The sequence below is a fragment of the Dipodomys spectabilis genome, unplaced genomic scaffold (assembly GCF_019054845.1).
Source record: "Dipodomys spectabilis isolate Male_0828 unplaced genomic scaffold, ASM1905484v1 ptg000163l, whole genome shotgun sequence".
NCBI lineage: Eukaryota > Metazoa > Chordata > Mammalia > Rodentia > Heteromyidae > Dipodomys > Dipodomys spectabilis.
Genome location: NW_024870840.1, coordinates 14812861 through 14832203, shown reverse-complemented (window position 1 = coordinate 14832203; position 19343 = coordinate 14812861). Strand labels below are relative to the sequence as shown.

Below are 19343 nucleotides of genomic sequence, written 5' to 3'. Positions count from 1 at the left end.
ATCATTTCTGCAGTTGTTATACTAACCTCATTCCTCTTCTCCCTCCCCTTCTAACTTATACTTTGTAGGTATTATAACTCTTGATTCCCAGTTTCCTCATTTGAGATTAATGTTTTTGTGAATCATTTAGGGCCACTCAAAACATTTCTAAGCAAGATTTCTATTTACCAAATAAATTTTGTCATCACAAGCTTTAGTCAGAATAAATGTAGAAATAAATGTGTTTAGATAAACTAAACACTTGGCTTTGTTGCTTGGTAAGTTTGTTTTGATGCTTTATGAGGGGTAGAAAGTCACGCTTCACATCAGAGGAACTGGATGCTTGTTCTGACCTCTGCTCAGCACCCTCAAAAAAGTTATCTGTTCTTCCCAAGTCCATGTTTCTTCATTTGTTATAAAGAAAAAAGACAGAAACAGTAGTACCTGTTCTGCTTTTCTATAAAAGTTTAAGCTTCACAAGACTTGTCATTTTGTTCTAACGAAAATAAATAGGATTATTAGCTTTTACAGTTTTCTGGTTTTTTTTTTCTTTTTGGTGGTACTAGGGATTGAATTCAGGGCTTTATGCTTGCTAGGCAAGTGCTCTACCACTTGATTATTGACTTTTGAATGAAAATCAGAAATTACCACCCATGTAATATGGGTAATAGAACTCTAAAGGAAAACATAAAATTAAACATTCCCATGCTTGAAGGGCCCTGTGTTTTCTTTTCTTCCCTGATTCTATGGTAGATATTAAAGTTTGGCAGATGGCCTTCATAGCAAATTTTTATCAACCACTTTTCATTTACTCACTGATAACACCAAGTGGGAATATCAAAGAATTAAGAGAATTGTAAGTAATTGACATTTTTAGCAATTGAACTATTTTTCTGATGCTATGAGATACTATATCTAAAAATACTATTCAAATTTTAATAATGACTTATTAGTAACCCAAATATAATTTTATGTTAATGACTTTTACCTTTTGCTTTAGGTGTAAATAATAAGTCTGCCCAAGTTCTGTTGGGTTTGGTGATTCCTGGCCACTTGATCTTCCTCTACACGATCCATTTGATGAAAAGTGGCCATACTTCTCTGACAGCAATTTTTGTGGCTGTGTACTTATTTGCTGCTGTGTTACAGGTAAGACTTAAAGCCTCCTGAAATCTCTTTTGATGTTCATACTGGTGTGAAACTCAATTCTGTATAGCTAACAGCACATGCATAGTTTATCACTTCAAAGATCAAGTGATTAGACCTTAAAGCAAATAAACTCAGGACCACTTTTAGGATAATCTTCAAAATCTAACTTCAAAATGAAATAAAATTGCTATTACTGTAAAAATGTGTTATCAATATAACATGTATATGAGTGTTTTAAAATTAAATAATACTTAAGGCTCTACCTTCCCAATTTCATTTCTCATAAATTATTACTATGAAATATTTTATCTATTCTAGTATTTATCTGTTTTGTTTGATTTATATTGATTAGAGACAAGATCTCACTCTATAGCTCATGATGTCTTTAAACTCCATCTTTCTACCACAACCTCATAGTGCAGCGATTACAGAAGTGCCACTGTGCCCTTTCTTGTCCACAAGCTTTAAATTAAAATTCCTGGCTGGACACAGTGGCTCACACCTGTAATTCCAGCTACTCAGGAGGAAAGATCAGAGACCAGAAGGATCACAGTTAGAGGCCAGTAGTCAAAAAGTTAGCAAGAATATTCACCATAGCTAAGATATGGAACCAACTCAGATGCCCCTTAGTAGATGAGTGGATCAAGAAAATGTGGTATATGTAAATATAACGGAATTCTATGCCTCCATCAGAAAGAATGACACTGCCCCATTTGTTAGGAAATGGAAAGATTTGGAAAAAATCATATTAAGTGAAGTTACCCAGTCCCAAAGAAATTTAGGTCCCATAATTTCCCTTATTTGCAATAATCAGTAAACATATAGGATAATATCAGATGAGCCAAAAAGCTCAAAAACCATGTACAAATGATCATATAAGATGATGCTAAGTGAAATGAAACCCAAGATGTAGACACAACAGGTCTGTCTTTATTGTTATTGTTTTAAATGTACCATGTAATTTTATTTTTTTGTTGTTGTTGTTTCCTTTGTACGTTCTTTCCCCTATGGCATATCCCCTGTTCTCAATGTACTTGATTTTGTAACTCTGCATTTTGTATTGTATATACATATGTCTAATCTGAAACAAGGACCCAGGATGAACCATTGCACAGGACAGGATGTTGAAAACAAACTTTGCAACTTCAGGTGGTGGGGGTGGTGGGGAAGGGATAGTGAGACAGCAACAAGGAAGGGAAGGGGTAGCAATGATCAAGTAATGTACTCATTGCCGTACTCGTGTAACTGTACAGCACCTTAACAATAAAATAAAATTAAAAAGAGTTAGCAAGTTCTTATCCCAGTCACTAAGCTAGGTTTGGGAGTCTGGTTAATGTGGTGGTCCAAATGCTTTATGTATATATGTAAAAAATGGAACAGTGGAGCCAGGTGCCAGTATAATCCTAGCTACTCAGGAGGCAGAGATCTGAAGATCACGGCTCAAAGCTAGCCCGGACAGGAAAGTCTGTGAGACTCTTATCTCCAGTAAACCAACAGAAAACTGGAAGTAGCGCTGTGGCTCAAGTGGTAGAGCACTAACCGTGAGCTAAAGAGCTGAGGGACAGCACCCAAGCCCTGAGTTCAAGCCCCACGGCCAACCAAAAAAAAAAAAAAAAGGAACGGTGAAACTTGTTGAGATTGACTTGGGAAGTGAGGAAGGGGGGATAAGGGAGAATGCTGAAGGGGACTGAGTCTACACAAGGTACATTGCACATGTATGTGGAAGTGTCAAAATGTCACCCTTCGTTGGGTGCCAGTGACTCATGCCTGTAATCCTAGTTATGGGAGGCTGAGCTATAAGGATTGAGGTTTGAAGCCATTCCAGACAAGAAAGTCTGTGAGACACTTATCTCCAGTTAGCTACCAAAAAGCTGGAAATGGAGCTCTGGCTCAAATGGTAGAGCACTAACTCTGAGCAAAAAAATCTCAGGAGCAGTGCCCAAATCCTGAGTCCAAGCCCCAGGAAAGGAAAAATAAGTCACCCCTTGTACAACTTGATGTTGATAAAAAGTATAAAAAAATTGAGAGCTTATGGGCTGTTACAATGCTGCCACAGAACTGTATCACAACCTTTTCTTAGTATTTGTGTTAGTCTGTTGCTGTAAACATTATTATACAGGCATATTAATCTCTTAGGGCTTTATTTCCCTGTGTTTTATTTTTCTTGGCTTTAATACTTGCATCTTTGCCCTTTTTTTTTTTTTAATCATTTTATGTAAACCCATTCTTGATTGTTTTTCCCAACTGTTTAAGCTTTATTCGGGCAAGACTTCTTGTTAAAACTTTTGACTTAGTACCTCTTATAGCGAAAAATTCTAATTCCTTAAAACATGAATTCAAATAATTCTTTGAATAAATAACACTTGAGTTTGGCTTTAAAGCAGTAGAAATGAAGCTGGAAGGTAGGCATGTGGATCTGCTTCCAGTCAAAGAAGCTAAGTTGGTGATAAGAATGGTAATGGAGCTAGCTGGTGTTTGCAGGGTTTTCTGTGTGCCCAGAACTGTTTTGTTTCACTTAATTCTTACAAAATTCTATGAGCAATTTGTCCCTTTAATTTTTCAATGTAGAATACACACAAGTAATGAAAATTTGTCTTGTTTACTAAGTATATATACTTTCTTCTATTTTTATGATTTCTTAGTAAACAAAGTATTAGAATAGTATTAAATAAGTGTGCTCAAATACTTTATGATGAGAGAAGTTTAAAATTTTGTAGGATTACTGAGTTAAAACACAGATGTGAGACAGCATAGAGCTTGTGCCAGAAAGAGGATTTTTTTTTGTTGGTCATGGGGCTTGAACTCTGGGCCTGGGCACTATCCCCCAGCTCTTCAGCTCAAGGTGAGCACTCTACTGCTTGAGCCACAGTGCCACTTCTAGAAAGAGGAATTCTATGCAGGACTTAAGTAAGAGGACAAAGTAGAAGAGAAGGTCTTATGGTAAACTGAGGCTGGCGTAGGAAGGCTGTAAATGCCAGAAAAGGGAGGTTAGAACCTGTTCATAAATAACAAGCTTTTCCAATTTGAGGTTTTTAAATTGTCCTGGAAAGCTTTCTAATCTTTAGATTTTATTAAAAGTCACCTATCAAATAATTTATTTGTTTGTTCAATAAGCCTTTCTTTTATTAGATTCAGGGATAACTGTTAAGTCCCAGGAGCAATAAGACCCTAGCATCAAGGTCTTGTAGTCCTAAGAGCAATCTACTACATGACTAGATAATTAAAATATAGTATAAATGCTGGGCATACCTATATATAAAGTGCTCTTAAGGTTTGGGAAATAATATTTTTTCACTGTTCAGCAGACACAAGTTTATTTCAAAAGCTTTTTACCACTGGCTACTTTTGTTGCTTTATGTGAGGTAGTTGTGGATTACACTTTACATTTGATGCTCTTCTCTCCGTTATGGAGAAGATGCATTCCTCTGTTGGCAAGCTTGCCATTTGGAGGACATGCTTACGTTTGCTATTCTGCCTTTCAGTCTCACAGATTCACCACTTACATTCATGATTCTGTGATGACATAATATCATGTGTTAATTCACTTAAGTTAATGAAGAATCTAAGCCGTTTTCTGAGTTTACTAAAAAATTAGATTCCAGTCTCTATTTACAGTATAGTTATTTGCCTTTTTAAAATGTCTGGTCCCAATCCTTACCAGTGAAGGTTGAAAAAAATGGAGTCAAGGAGAGAGTAATTGTTTGCCTCTCTATGTCTTATTCATACCTCTGTGAAAAAGGAAGGCATAGTGATATTTACTTCAGAGGCTATTTTGAGGATTAAATGATTACTTTACATTGTAGGTGCTATATAAACCTTGGCTGAAGCTATTATTGTTATTAAATATGGAATATAGATGGCATGTCATTGAGCTCTGAATAGCAGTTGCTATTCAGTTGCTCTTTAGTATTTATAGCAGTTGTTGAATAGTAGTTATTATTTTTCTTATATTTCCTTTATAGATTTTTTTAAAAAAGAGTTTTGCTTCCCTTCCTCATTCCTCTTCAAGAGTCAGATGACTGTCAGAATAGAACTCTGCACTTGAAGGCTGATGTTTACATTAATCCATTGGAATGAGACTGTGAATTCTCAGATCATATCTTTGTCCTTGACACTAACATATACAAACACATATGTACATAAACACGCACACTTCTTTTTTTGCCAGTCCTGGGACTTGAACTTAGGACCTGGGCACTGTTCCTAAGTTTCTTTTGCTCAAGGCTAGCACTTTACTTGAGCCAAACTGCCACTTTTGGCTTTTTCTGTTGATATGGTACTGGGGAATTGAACCCAGGGCTTCATGCATGCTAGGCAAGCACTCCACTATTAAGCCATATTCCCTGCCTACACACACTTCTTAAAGTGTAAAGAAAAATAAATCTTGACCTTTCCTAGTATACTTCATTCAGTTCAAAGATGAGCATAATGAAGAAGTAATTTTTTAAAGACACAGAATTGACTGCTGCCAATTGTTACTCACAGAGTAACAAATCATATGCAGCATGTTTGCATTTGCTTAGATGCCCTCCCTTCCTGGAAGGCTTTCTTGAAAATCTCATATGATCTGAATGGCCTTATCTTCTGTTTCCCATGATACCCTGTGAACATTGACCAATCCTTTTCTGCATTTTATCATCCATTCTAGAAAACGGGTCTTTGTTTTATACATTGCAGCATCCCCAGCACCTAGCCCATTCCTGTGCTTAATTAATGTTTGTAAAGCTGACTGCCAGCTCTACCTCCTCCTTCAGTAGGAGGAGAACTGTATTTATGTTCCAGAAATTCCCGAGAACTAAAAAATCTTAAATTTTCATGTCCTTCTTTTCATAAATTTCCTCTTTTACTGACATAGGTATTCAAAATAAAAAGAGACAAAATGGAAAACACAAAAACTCACCTTCTAACAGTGATTAGTTAAAATGTAAGGTTATATTGAAGTGTTTCAAGTGGAAATGATGACATCTAGGGAAAAGGAAGAATAAGGGTAAAACTGACCTTGAGTTAGTAATAGTTGATAATATATGGAGCTGAATATGATGGTTCTTGAGAGAGGTTGGGCTTAAATTATACTTTTTGTCTGCTTTTGTGTATTTAGTGTATATTTGCACATTTTTTCTATAGTAAGGTTTTTAAAAATTAAAATGTTTAACTTTGGGAGGTTAACACAGTATTTTTTTTCAAAGCATGTCATGTTTGATTCTCTAGCTAACTATTTTCTTTTTAAAAATATTTTTTATTGTGAAGATACTGTACAGAGGAGTTACAGCTACATGAGTAAGGTGGCTATTTTCTTAACTCAAATGAAAAATAAAAAGTCATATTTAGTTTTATATTTTGGGCGATCTAGAACAGTAGAGCTTGCTTCTTATTTTCCCCATGACATACAGTAGCTTCAGGGTTTTGCTTTTTTTTTTTGAAATGTGGTAAAATTTAAAGCCCATTTATATCTCAGTTTCCCATTGCTTGGGGATCCTTACATATTTTGCAATTAGAAGGAACCTAGCAAATGTATTTCTGTTATTGGATCAGTGAGTAGCTGTGAGGGGTTGAACTTATAGTCAAATTCTTGTCCATTTTCAAGATCCATCAGAATGGTTGGAACATATCAAAGCTAGAGTGATGTGCTAAATGTCATTCATACTTGATTCACCAGTACGCATGCGTAGTTTGAGTTTGTTTTGCTTCAACAGGAAGCAGGCTACCCTGTATTCCTGTTGTACCTTTTGGGTCATTGGTCAGCATTTATGAGACTACCTCACTGTGGTTAAGGATACAACTGTTGGTTTTAGGACAGATTTTCATCCAACCCAGACTAGCCCAATTCAACTTTTTATTTCATAGGACCACAGTGCATTTTTTTCCTACACACTTAGAGATGATTGTTTCTCTGTAAACAGTGATTTCTCCTGACAATGCTACATTGACTGCTCAAAGCCAGTTAATTAGTGAAATCAAAAGCATTATTTGGAATTCCAAGCTATAATGAACTTTGTTGGCTTACCTTCTAAGATATGACAAAGGAAATCTAACTCTTCTTCAGGTTTTCTTTCTCTTTGTTTGTCTTACTGCCGACATAATACCTTGATGGCATAATAAACCTGACAAAGTACAAAGACAACTATCAATCAAATAAGCATACTTGGCAGTCTCTTGTGCAAAGAGGAGCAGCATTACATCCTGGTTCATTTGTCTACTTAATTTATCTACCAGTTCTCCTTGTGTTAGAATCTTAAATATGCATCCTTTGTCTGTGAAAAGACAAAAGCATAAATTTGGATGACATCTTAGAAGAGGCAAAAAATTGTCCTAGAAAATCTGAAAGTAGAGGGAAAAGGAAGTAATTAGATGGGTGATCTTAAATGTGATTTAGTTATGACTGTTCAAGTCTTCTATTTATTTCACTAATTTTGTTCTGTTTATTTCACTAATTTTATTCTTCTATTTATTTCACTAAATTTATTAGACATAAAAATAAAATCCTTTTTACTATTTGAATTTTTATTGTGATGATTATAGATACATATGGAGCATATTAGTATTTTTCTGCTCTGAAATATTTCAATGGGAAAAGAAAAAACAAAAATTTTCTAGTCCTTGATGCCCATTGAATTCCAAGAGTATTTGTTTATATAATTCATAATCCATGATGAATGTTTTAATTCTGTTTTAGAAGCTGTTTCAAAAGAAAATTAGATTATTCAGGGCTTTACTAAAATTCTAGCAGCATGAAATTCCATGAGAAATTTCTTGTGAAAGTTTAGTTGTAAAACAACCTTTGCCGTGGCTATGTTTGTATTTTCACATGGGAGGGACAAAATGTTTCCTTTAATGTAAAATGAAAACAGATTCATGATTTCTTTTTCTCAGGATGGGGCTTGAACTCAGGACCTGAGTGCTGCCCCCTTTTGTTCAAGGCTAGCGCCCTAACACTTTGAACTACAGGTCCACTTCCTTTTCTGGTGGTTAATTAGAGTTAAGAGTCTTATAGACTTTCCTGCCCTGGCTGGCTTTAAGCACGATCCTCAGATCTTAGACTCCTGAGTAGCTAAGATTACAGGTATGAGCCACCAGTGCCCCATGACAACAGATTCTTAATATGTAAAGTTGAAAATAACCAACAGGATTTCTCTACATCCCCATAGCAAGATGGAAAGATGGACTTTATATTTTGTAAGAATTAATGTGGACATTTTTAGAAGGGCATCTTTCAAAGCTTAAAACTGTCTCTTTTCTCTGGGTTTCATTCTCTTTCTATTTCTTCCTTATAGACATTTGGCATCAGGATATTCACTTCCCAAATTCACACAGAATCTAGGCCTACAGAAGCCAATTAATAATCTGGGGTAGGTGGTATAAACATGTCTTGAGTGTTCTGAGGGAAGGTCAAAGTGCAGTGGGACTTCACCAGTGAGAGTGGTTCTCTGTGGGAGGGAGTTTTATAGCAGATAAAATTTTGCTGTATGTAATCCATAGAAAATGCCATTTCAGCAAAACAGTATTGTTCGGTATATAAGAACACTCAGGGCATTTATGGAAAATAATAAGGAATTTCCTTGCTCATGAAAGGGATCACCTTAGGCAAACTCATCTCTGGGACTGTGTTTTCACTTTTGGAAAAGGAGGCTAAGAATAAGCCTACCTGTGGGTTGTGATGAGGATGAAATTAGATAATGTATGTCTATCATTGTCCTATTATTTTAATATAACTATCACCATAGTGATCATTGATAACTATAGATTATTGGGACAAGTCACTTTGGGTAGAAGTGAAAGGTGAGGACCTGTGTAGCTAACAGTAGCAGTCTTAATAATTCTTGTACCCTGTTGCATTCCTTGGAGTGGGTAGAGTAATGTCACCATACAGTGACAACATAACTGTTATTGGGATCTCAGGATAGCCACCCAATAGATGAGAGTTAATTATCTTAGACTTGGGAAATGTCCTTGGAATATTGTCCTTGCATGTGAAATGAGGCTCATACTTTCTCTTTACATAGTGCTTACAATATTTGTGATTGTGTCTTTATGTTATCTGTGCTAGAGATGTAACCCAGAGCCTTGCATGTACTAGGTAAGTCCTCTCCCACTGGGCCACATCCACTCCCATATCATTATTATTATGACACTAACTCAAACCCTATTTGAGCATAGGATGTCAAAGGAAAGAGCTGAACAACCAAGGGACATTCTTTTTTGCATTCTTCCTAATTTAAATCCACCAAATTCCAACTGTAAAGTTAGGATCTCTTTATTCTTTCTGTGACTGTTTTATCTGTTTCTTGATTCATTTCTGTCAAATCAAGCAAAGTGTGAGAGGGTTGAGAGGAAGTGTAAAGAGGATGATAAAGGAGATGTGAGGGAAGGCATGCAGTTTTTAGAATCCTTATGCATAAAAATATCTACTTTAACTTTGAGAATTGACTAATATGGTTATCTTATGATAGAAAGTCAAAGCAGGTGGATTTTGGGGATTCTGTTTTAGAAGCCTTATTCATTTTTGTGATATAGTAGTATGATTATACAATAATTGCTTAGTTTGTAGGGTCTTAACATTGAGACACTTTGAATATTTATGAATAAGTCCTTAGGTAGATACGCGTGGGCTCCAGACCAGTAATGCACAGAAGATCAGCTGCCTTGTTAGAGGTACAGTAACCAGCTCCCTGTGGAGGGAGGCCAAAGAAAGAGCTCTTCTCAGTCTTCCCAAGCTTGATGAAAATGAAGGGAGAGTCAGAGAAGCTAAAAGGTTCTGTAGGCTACCTCTGTCCATCCTCTGAATATGCTAGGACTGCAGACATGACTTTAGAGGAATTTCCCTATCATCTTCCCCCCAAATTATTATAACATAGCTGTGTAAAAGCACTTAATTTAAAAATAATTTTAAGCTGCAGATTTTCTTGTTAAGCAAAGTCAGTCAGACACAGACAAATATTATACATTTTCTATTTTAGACAGACAAATATTATACATTTTCTATTTTAGACAGAATCTAGACCCCCTCTCCCTCAAAAGGTCATTTATATAAAAGGGAACTGTTTGGGGATGGAGAGTTGGAGGGATGGAGGAGCTTAAAAAAAACGGTGATGAGGGAATTGAATATGAATTGAAGTATTTGATTTGCATGTGAGAAAATAAAATAATGAAACCCATTAAATTTCTGAACGAGAAGACTGGAATAGGGGAGATAACAAAGAGTAATAAAGGTGGTGAATCCAATCAAAGTACATATGTGTATATATGTATATATATATATATATATATATACAAATAATGTATGTTTAACATACATAAGCATTAGTAAAACCACTTTGTACTATTAAAATACATGAATAATCCTTAAAACATTAAAAATAATACCCAGGATATTTATTAGAATAAAGTCTAATAAGCTGATTTTGACCTTAGGTCTTTTACTCTAAAAATACTGACCTTCATGACTTAAACATTTGCAGCTATTTTTAGAATTAAATGCCTAACCCATACCAATGTCTAATCTTAAAGCTTAATGTCCATACTAATTCAGCATAAGAAAGTAACCTAATAAGCTTTGGACCAAGGTTTTAAAGATTTTTTTTTACAATTATTGAAAGGATATCACGGCATGAAGAAACCATTGCTTGGTGTCTGACTTAAAAAGACAAATGTCAGCTTTAACTTTCTGTTGTAAGGAAACTAATCAGGATCAGGACAGCAGAAGACACTATTGATCTTATGTAGGGATTTAGGGAAGATGACTTCAGGAACTGGCAGACATTCAGGCTTAAGTGCGTTTGTATCATCTGAGTAAGTATGGTTACTTGGGTGTCACTGTTGATGTGGCCCTCATTGGTACGTTTATTAGAATAGATTAGTTCCTAATGGACTACTGCAGAAATAAGGATTGGTGGTCTTCTTGGAGACAAGTTGTTTATTGATTGGATGAATTTTAAACCATCTGGTGGCTTAAAAAACATCTGGTGGTTCTTATCTTAAATTTAAAATAATTTTGCTAGGTTTTATTTTTCTATTACATACAAGCATATGAAGTATTTTGATTGTTTTCACCTCTACATGGCCTACTCCTTTTCACCATTTCTCTTCCTACTGGTTTCTACTGCCAAACTGTCCCTCTATTTTACATTTGTGGCTTTCAGTTTATATGTCTGTATATTTATATATGATTATATATTCCATATATATGTGTATCTGTATACATATATATATATATATATGGGAGAGAACATGTACTATTTGTCTCTCTGAGACTGGCTTATTTCACTTAATATAATAAGGTCCAGTTCCATTTTTTTTCTGCAAAGGACATAATTTTATTTCTTTATGGCTAAATAATATGTGTGTGTGTGTGTGTGTGTGTGTGTGTGTGTGTGTGTGTGTATGTATGTATGTGTAATTTTCTCTATCCAGTCATCAGTTGATGGCCATCTAGCCTGATTCCATAGTCTGGCTATCCAAGTAATGATCTTATAAACATGCACATGTCCCCTACAGTATAACCCCTGTTTTCACGGTATTTGATGTCAGTATAATTTGTGGAGGGGAAGGGAAAAAACAGATTAAGTAAACCCATTGCAACAATGATATGTATAAGACATTATGTCGAAAAATGAACTTTACAACTTTGGCTGGGGGGGGTGGTGTTGAGTGGGCCGAGGGGAATAGATGGGAGAGCAGGGATGGTAAGGGGAAACAAAGGAGCAGGCAACAATGCTTGTTAAGAAAAGTACTCATGTAATTTACTCATGTAATTGTAACCCCTGTGTACAGTATTTTCACAATAAAATACTTATTAATTTAAAAAATGCATATGTCTCTATTGTTTTCAGATTTACTCCTTTGGATATATACTATAACAAGAGTGGTATATCAGGATCATATTTTTCATTTTTCTGAGAAGCATCATATTGATTTCCATAGGGCTGCACTGATTTACTTTCTACCAATAGTGTATCTAAGCTTCCCCACCCCCACCCCCACATCCTCACCAGTACTAGTTTTTCTGACTAGGATGAGAAGGAATCTCAGTGTATTTTCTTTATGGAAAAGGGTTCTGAATTTTTTTTCTTTTTTCTTTTTCTTTTTTGTTGTTAGCCATGGGGCTTGAACTCTGGGCCTGGGCATTGTCCCTCAGCTCTTCAGCTCAAGGCTAGCGCTTTACCACTTGAGCTACAGCACCACTTCCAGTTTTCTGAGTGGTTTATTGGAGATAAGAGTCTCATGGACTTTTGTGCCTAGGCTGGCTTTGAACCACAGTCTTCAGATCTCAGCCTCCTGAGTAGCTAGGATTATGGGCGTGGGCCACCAGTGCCCAGCAAATTTCTTCATATTTTTATATTAGTCATTTGTATGTCTTTTTTTTGGGGGGGGGGGGTCCGGTCGTGGGGCCTGGGCGCTGTCCCTCAGCTCTTCAGCTCAAGGCTAGCGCTCTATCACTTGAGCCACAATGCCACTTCCGGCTTTTTTCTTTTTGCTTATGTGGTGCTGAGGAATCGAACCCAGGGCCTCATGCATGCAAGGCAAGCTCTCTACCACTGAGCCACCTTCCCAGCCCGTCATTTGTATTTCTTTTGAGAACTATCTGTTCCATTAATTTGTTCATTTGCCAACTGAATTATTTGTTCTTTTCTGTTTGATTTTTGAAGCTCTTTATGTATTCTGGATATTAATCCTTTATATACACTTTCTTTTTTTTTCTTTTTTTTCTTTTTTGGTGGTATTGGAGGTTTGATCTTAGGACTCTGTTTGCTAGGCAGGCAGGCACTCTATATAGAACCATGCTTCCCTCCTTGGAAAGTTAAGTTAAAAAAAAATATATTATGGGCTCCTTCTCAAAATGAGGAATTTTTTCCTTGGTGCTGGAAATTAAATCCAGGGCTTTGTATAGACTAAGTTCACTCAGTCACTGAGATATACCCCTAACTTTTTTTTGTCAGTTGTGGGGCTTGAGCTCTGGGCCTCGGTGCTGTCCCTCAGCTCTTCAGCTCAAGGCTAGCGCTCTACCACTTGAGCCACAGCGCCACTTCTGGTTTTCTGGTGGTTAATTGGAGATAAGAGTCTCAGGGACGTTCCTGCCCTAGCTGGCTTTGAACTGTGATCCTCAGATCTCAGCCTCCTGAGTAGCTAGGATTACAGGCATGAGCCACCGTGTCTGGCTCAAAAGTTTTTAAGTCATATAATAAAATACAATCTCCTAATGGTTAATTTGTGATGGCAGTGTTTAAAATTCACTCTTTAGGGGGGTGGGGGGGGGGAAAGAGAGAGATAGACAGAAGGACAGACAAATGTACAAACAGAGAGGGGGGAGGGAAGGAGAGAGAAGGAGAGGGAGAGAAAGAGAGCAAATACCAGAGCTTGGGCTCTCGCATTTTCCTACTTGAGCTGCACCTCTGGTCCAGCATCTTTCTGGTTAACTGGAGATGCCTTCAGGACCAAGGGCTTCAGTGCTCCATACCTTCTGCACACCAGTTTCCCTCTAAGCCTTCTTTACTCCATGCAACTCAGTGGAGCATTTTTTTAAAGACATTTGTTTACTTATAGTATATGGAACATTTTAACTTGTCTTCACTGGGCAGGCTGTTGGCAGTGCTGCTAAAAATAGAAGCTTCAAATGGACTATGGTGTGTGTGTGTGTGTGTGTGTGTGTGTGTGCATATTTTTTATAAAGTATGCGTTTATTGGGGGATATTAATCTACAGATAGAAATACTTTCACTGCTCCACAGGAGTAAAGTGATACCAGGGGAAGCCATGGGGGCTTCGGGGGTAAACAGATCTTAGCTAGTGGTCTAACTGGACAAGCCACTTAACCTTAGTGACCTAAATGTTGTGCTCAGAAGACAGAGGTGCTAACCCTGCCACAGTGTCTAGGAAGGAAAAGGTTAGGAAGACTTTGCTTCCCTGCAGAACATTCATCCCTCCTCGCCCCCACCTGCCACCTCACACAAAGCAGCTGTGGAAAGCAGACTGAATTCCTGAGGAATGGAAATTCTAAATAATTCCTAGAAGTCATTTAAATATTAGATTTTTAACAAGTGTGGATATTTGTTGAGGGCATGAATTCAACCTCTGTAAAGTTAGGGGTTGGGAAGAACTGTACTAACTTGATACTTCTGGGGTTTATTTGTCCCATGTTTCTTAGCATTTCTGTCCCGCAGGCTGTGATGGCAGCATTAGGAGGATGCTAATACATGAGAAGGCTCATTCTAGCTCAGAGAAGGAGCCGGCCTAGAAAAGCAAGATCATCCAAAGCAAATATATATTCTGGTGCTTACATATTTATTTAAATCCAAGCAGTACATCTGTAACTTGCATAATTAGCCAGAGTTACAAAGTTGCCATGGTAGAGGAATATTTACCTAGAGAGGTTATGCATATTTAATTTAAAAAAACAGACAATATAAAAACACAGCAGTCTCCCGTTGGTCTGATAGCTGACATGCATGGCTGTCCCAGTGGAAAGTCTGCATTCCTTCAATGATCGTTCCAATTTGAAACAAAGTATGTTCCACTGAGAAAGAGCTGATATTATTGTTAATAATTTATTACACACAGCATTCTGAGGAAAAAGGAGGTTTGCAAAGGCGTTTTGAAAAATAAAATTCAAACCTGCTTGAACCTGAAGTCATCATAATAGCTTTAAGAGAGGAATTGTATAGGGAGGGAACTTGAGTCTGCAGCATATTATGTAAATGTACAAAGTGAAGGGAGAAAGGAGGGAGAGAGGAAGGGGAAAACAAAGCTGAGTAGAGTGATCATTCTAGTTTATGGCAACGATCACTTACCTTTCTAGTTTAGAGCTAAAACAGGCTGTGAAAACACTCATTAATTTTAAAGATCCAAGGTCCAGGAGTCATGGAGCCCCTTGATGTTAGAAACCAGTGTTCATGCTTCTGTGCTGTTAACCTTTTAAATAAAGGCCACACACTTTCTGAGCCAGTGTAGTAACTGATGTAATATAGTGAGTCTGGTACTAGAAACTGGCATGGGCGTGGCCCTTTCCATATACAATCCCCTCCATTGCTGTAGCCAGCCCATGTGTGGTAGGTATGGAAGGCTCATGAGGAAAGTCAGACATGGAGATTTTTTTCATATTGACTGTAGCACGGTTACTCAAAGACAGAGACCCTTTTTCACAATAACTGTTTTAGGTTTATCATTTGTAAGTATTTTTCTAGAATCCAGAGGATCAAGTAAAAACAAGACACAGTTTTCCCCTACCCAGAATTTACCTATTAAATCTTGGAACCTAACCTGCTATTGGTTAAATGACTAACTTTTTGTTCTTGTTGTTGGTTGTGGGGCTTGACCTCAAGGCCTAGGCACTGTCTCTGAACTTTTCACTCAGGGGTAACACTTTAAGCCATAGCTCCACTTCCAGTTTTCTGATGGTTAATTGGAGATAATAGTCTCACAGACTTTCTTACTTAGGCTGTCTTTGAACCATGATCACCAGATCTCAGCTTCCTGAGTACTTAGGATTACAAGTGTGAGCGGCTCACACCCTGCCATAGATGAGCAACTTTTTTATTTTTCTGGTCCTGGGGCTTGAACTCAGGGCCTGGGCTCTGTCCCTGAGCCTCTCTGCTCACGGATAGCACTCCATCACTTGAGCCACAGTGCCACTTCCGGATGAGTGTTTATTTTTATTTTACTTTTGATTTTTCAGTTTTTATGATACAGAACCTCAATATATAGTCCAGGCTGGCCTTGAACTCACAGTTCTCCTGCCTTTTCCTTCCAAATGCTGGGATTATAGCTGTACACCACCACAGCTAGCTCCAAAATTATTTTGACAATAACACTCAATAAAAAACTTTTTAATTAAAGCATATAGCTATATATATATAGCTATAAAATATAGTATATATATATATATATATGCATAAATAAAAACAAAGGTGCCGGGTGCCAGTGGCTCATACATGTAATCCCAGCTTCTCAGGAGTCTGAGATTGAGGATCATGGTTCAAAGCCAGCCTGGGCAGGAAAGTCCGTGAGACTCTTTCTTTCTTTTCTTTTTCTTTTTGTCAGTCGTGGGGCTTGAACTCTGGGCCTGAGGACCATCCCTCAGCTCTTCAGCTCAAGGCAAGCGCTCTACCACTTGAGCCACAACACCACTTCTGTCCGTGAGACTCTTATCTCCAGTAAACCACTCAGAAAACTGGAAGTGGCACTGTGGCTCAGGTGGAAGAGCACTAGCCTTGAGCTGAAGAGCTCAGGGAGAGCGCCCAGGCCCTGAGTTCAGGCCCCATGACTAACAACAAAAAAAAAGGCTTATGAAATATTCTTTGTGTGTACCTTGTGTGTGCTCTATTTTCTCATGTAGACAATTCTATTTTGTCCAATTTCAGTTTTTGAATAGCAGTTTCATAGATGTAAATGGATATGTGCATGTAAATGTACATGCCTGTAAAACAGCAGCTACTGTTTCTCCATACTTCTTTAGTTTTTCTTATTTTATCACCATGTTTTATTTGTTGGATGATTTTGCATGATCAATTTAGGGAATTATCCATTGACTTTTAGTTGTGATATTGTGAATCTACCCTCAAGTCTTGTTTCCAGCATTCAGCTTCCTAATGAAATAATGCTTAATTTTTCTTTAGTAAATGAATATAACTCATGTCCCTGTTTCCTTTGATGTACCTGAAATAAGAGTCTGTTAAATAATTCCTCATTTTAATTTCCAGTCCTTTCTTTGTAGGTCTTATTCCTTCATCACAAACCTTTCACATAGGAAAAGCTGTAGCTGCACAGTGCTTTGGGGAAAGCCTGTAGTGCTATTAAAATATAAGAACCATTATGGCTGTTGAGGAGGCTGGATGGAATGAGACCCTGAAGGTGAAAAGCTGAAGAAAAATGTTAAGAACTACAAACACATGTTATTTTTTCTTGCAAATAGAAAATTCTCTGTTAATTAAATATTTCTTTTCAAGCATGGCTCCTGGCTTGAGCGCATGTTTTTCCTTTGAGAGATCATTGCTTCTGCTCATAGCCATGTGTAACAGGGTCAGGCTGTTGGATGGCTGAGTCATCTCTGGTGTCTCTCCTAGGTCTTTACCCTGCTGTGGATCGCTGACTGGATGGTCCATCACTTCTGGAGGAAAGGGAAGGACCCGGACAGTTTCTCCATCCCCTACCTGACAGCACTAGGTGACCTGCTTGGGACAGCATTGTTAGCCATGGGTTTCCACTTCCTTTGGCTTATTGGAGACCGAGATGGAGATGTTGGAGACTAAGGAATCCTACAGACTGTCTTCAAGCTGCTGAGGAATGAAACACAAGATAACCCACTGCTGGTTCCTTTCCAGAACTTCTACATCAATCGTGTGACCTTGCAGGGTAATCTTCACTTGGCCCTGATTCCATTAAATGGCCTTAACTTTTTTTTCTTGTTAAAGGAACTTGTGCTGAAACTAAAATTAATGGTATTTGTGCTGCTTTTTGTAGAATAAATAATTTGACATAGACATAGTTACAATCTCAAGTTCTGAAATTAACAGAATAGGAAAGAATACAGGATGTTTACAATGGATACTTTTGAAACCACAGACCTAGCAGAAATATACTTTATTATTGTTTGAGTTGTAACAGGAGGTTAGAAGCAACTGAGCTTTAAAGTTTAGCTGTTTTTGTCTTTGCATAGATAGATAGATAGGTATGTTGTACTGCAAAGGGGATGTTATTGAATGAAAGGGACCAACCATACTTCTTATTGTGCTAAATACACTATCTGTGCCATCTGGGGACAAATGTAAAGGTCCTAAAATGACTTACCTATTCTCTGTGTGGCCTAGGGTAAACTCATTTCTCCCTGTGTCTAACATGGGCCAATGCTAATTCAACCTCAACCCTGAAAGTTCTTGGAAGGCCACCCATAAAGAGAATCTTTTTTTTTTTAAAAAAAAATTAAAGATAATGTCCTGCTTTTTGCTGAGGCTGACTCAAATTCACAGTCATCTTGCCTCATGAGTTCTGGGATCATAGAAAGATCTTGAGAGTTCTTTTTTTTTGGGGGGGGGTCCAGTCGTGGGGCCTGAACTCTGGGCCTGGGCCCTGTCCCTCAGCTCTTCAGTTCAAGGCTAGCACTCTACCACTTGAGCCACAGCACCACTTCCGGCTTTTTAATTTTTGCTTATGTGGTGCTGAGGAATCGAACCCAGAGCCTCATGCATGCAAGGCAAGCACTCTACCACTGAGCCACCTTCCCAGCCCTTGAGAGTTCTTTAATGAAAGCAGTGAGCTGATTTTGACCATTGATTTGTTGAAAAAAGTGGTGATGCTTTTCAGAAAACTTCATAGTAAAGAACAGGTAATGATCTGAGCTGCATTTGTTTGATAATTTGCATTTGTATGAGCTATGAGATGGTATGGTAATATATGTGTATGAATGTGTGTGTGTGTGTGTGTGAGAGAGAGAGAGAGAGAGGGAAAGACAGAAACAGAAACAGAGAAGCCTTTGATGAAAAACTCAATCTTGGGTTGCCAACAGTAAAGGTCCTAGTGCTATTGAAACATCAGCATTATGAAGTTAAATTTTTTGGCTATATGAGACAGGGCCTCAATACTTCATGGCTGGCACTCTGCCGTTTGAGCCTTATTTCCAGTCCTGCTTTTTGGTGGTAATTTTGGAAATGGAGTTTCATGGACTTTTCTGCCCAGGCTTCAAATAACAGTCCTCCAGATCTCCGTTTCCTTAGTAGCTAACATTGCAGGTATGAGCTGACAATGCCCAGCTTCAAGTTATTCTTAAGCACATTAATATGTTTGCATCATTTGGTCCCCAAATTTTGCTACTGACCAGAACTTAGTAGTAGTTATCTACACTACAATGTGTACATTTCTTCTCTCTCTCTCTTTTTAAAATTCCTGTATCACCTACTATAATTCAGCGGTATTATTTAGAATGACAAGTAGTTCCTTTGTCCTTGTAAGAAGCATATCATTTGCTCCTCTGAAAGAGAGGTTGTCAGTCACCTTACTTAGTGTGCATATCTGTACATGGCATCCATTGCCCAAACCCATATCTACTGGAACCCTGTCATATACACTGCTGTATTTCTTCAATAGTTTTTTTAAAATTCCCATCCTATATTCTAAACACTCAACCAACACTTAGTTGTTCAATAGTAACCATGTTTATCGCCTATTGTTCATTTTTTAATGCAGTGCAATTTTTCAACAACATCAAATTTTTAATAATTTAAATGGGAATAA

General features: G+C 37.5%; 1 protein-coding gene across 1 annotated transcript in view; it reads left to right on the top strand.

Moving 5' to 3' along the window:
- The window catches only part of Slc41a2 (solute carrier family 41 member 2), a 91793-nt gene extending 73692 nt beyond the window's left edge, over positions 1-18101 (top strand). The window contains exons 10-11 of the mRNA XM_042693343.1: positions 980-1128; positions 17180-18101. Of these exons, the coding sequence (XP_042549277.1) occupies positions 980-1128; positions 17180-17365 (335 nt within the window). The 3' untranslated portion in view covers positions 17366-18101. The remainder of the gene's footprint in view (positions 1-979; positions 1129-17179) is intronic.
- Positions 18102-19343: the final 1242 nt, after the last annotated feature.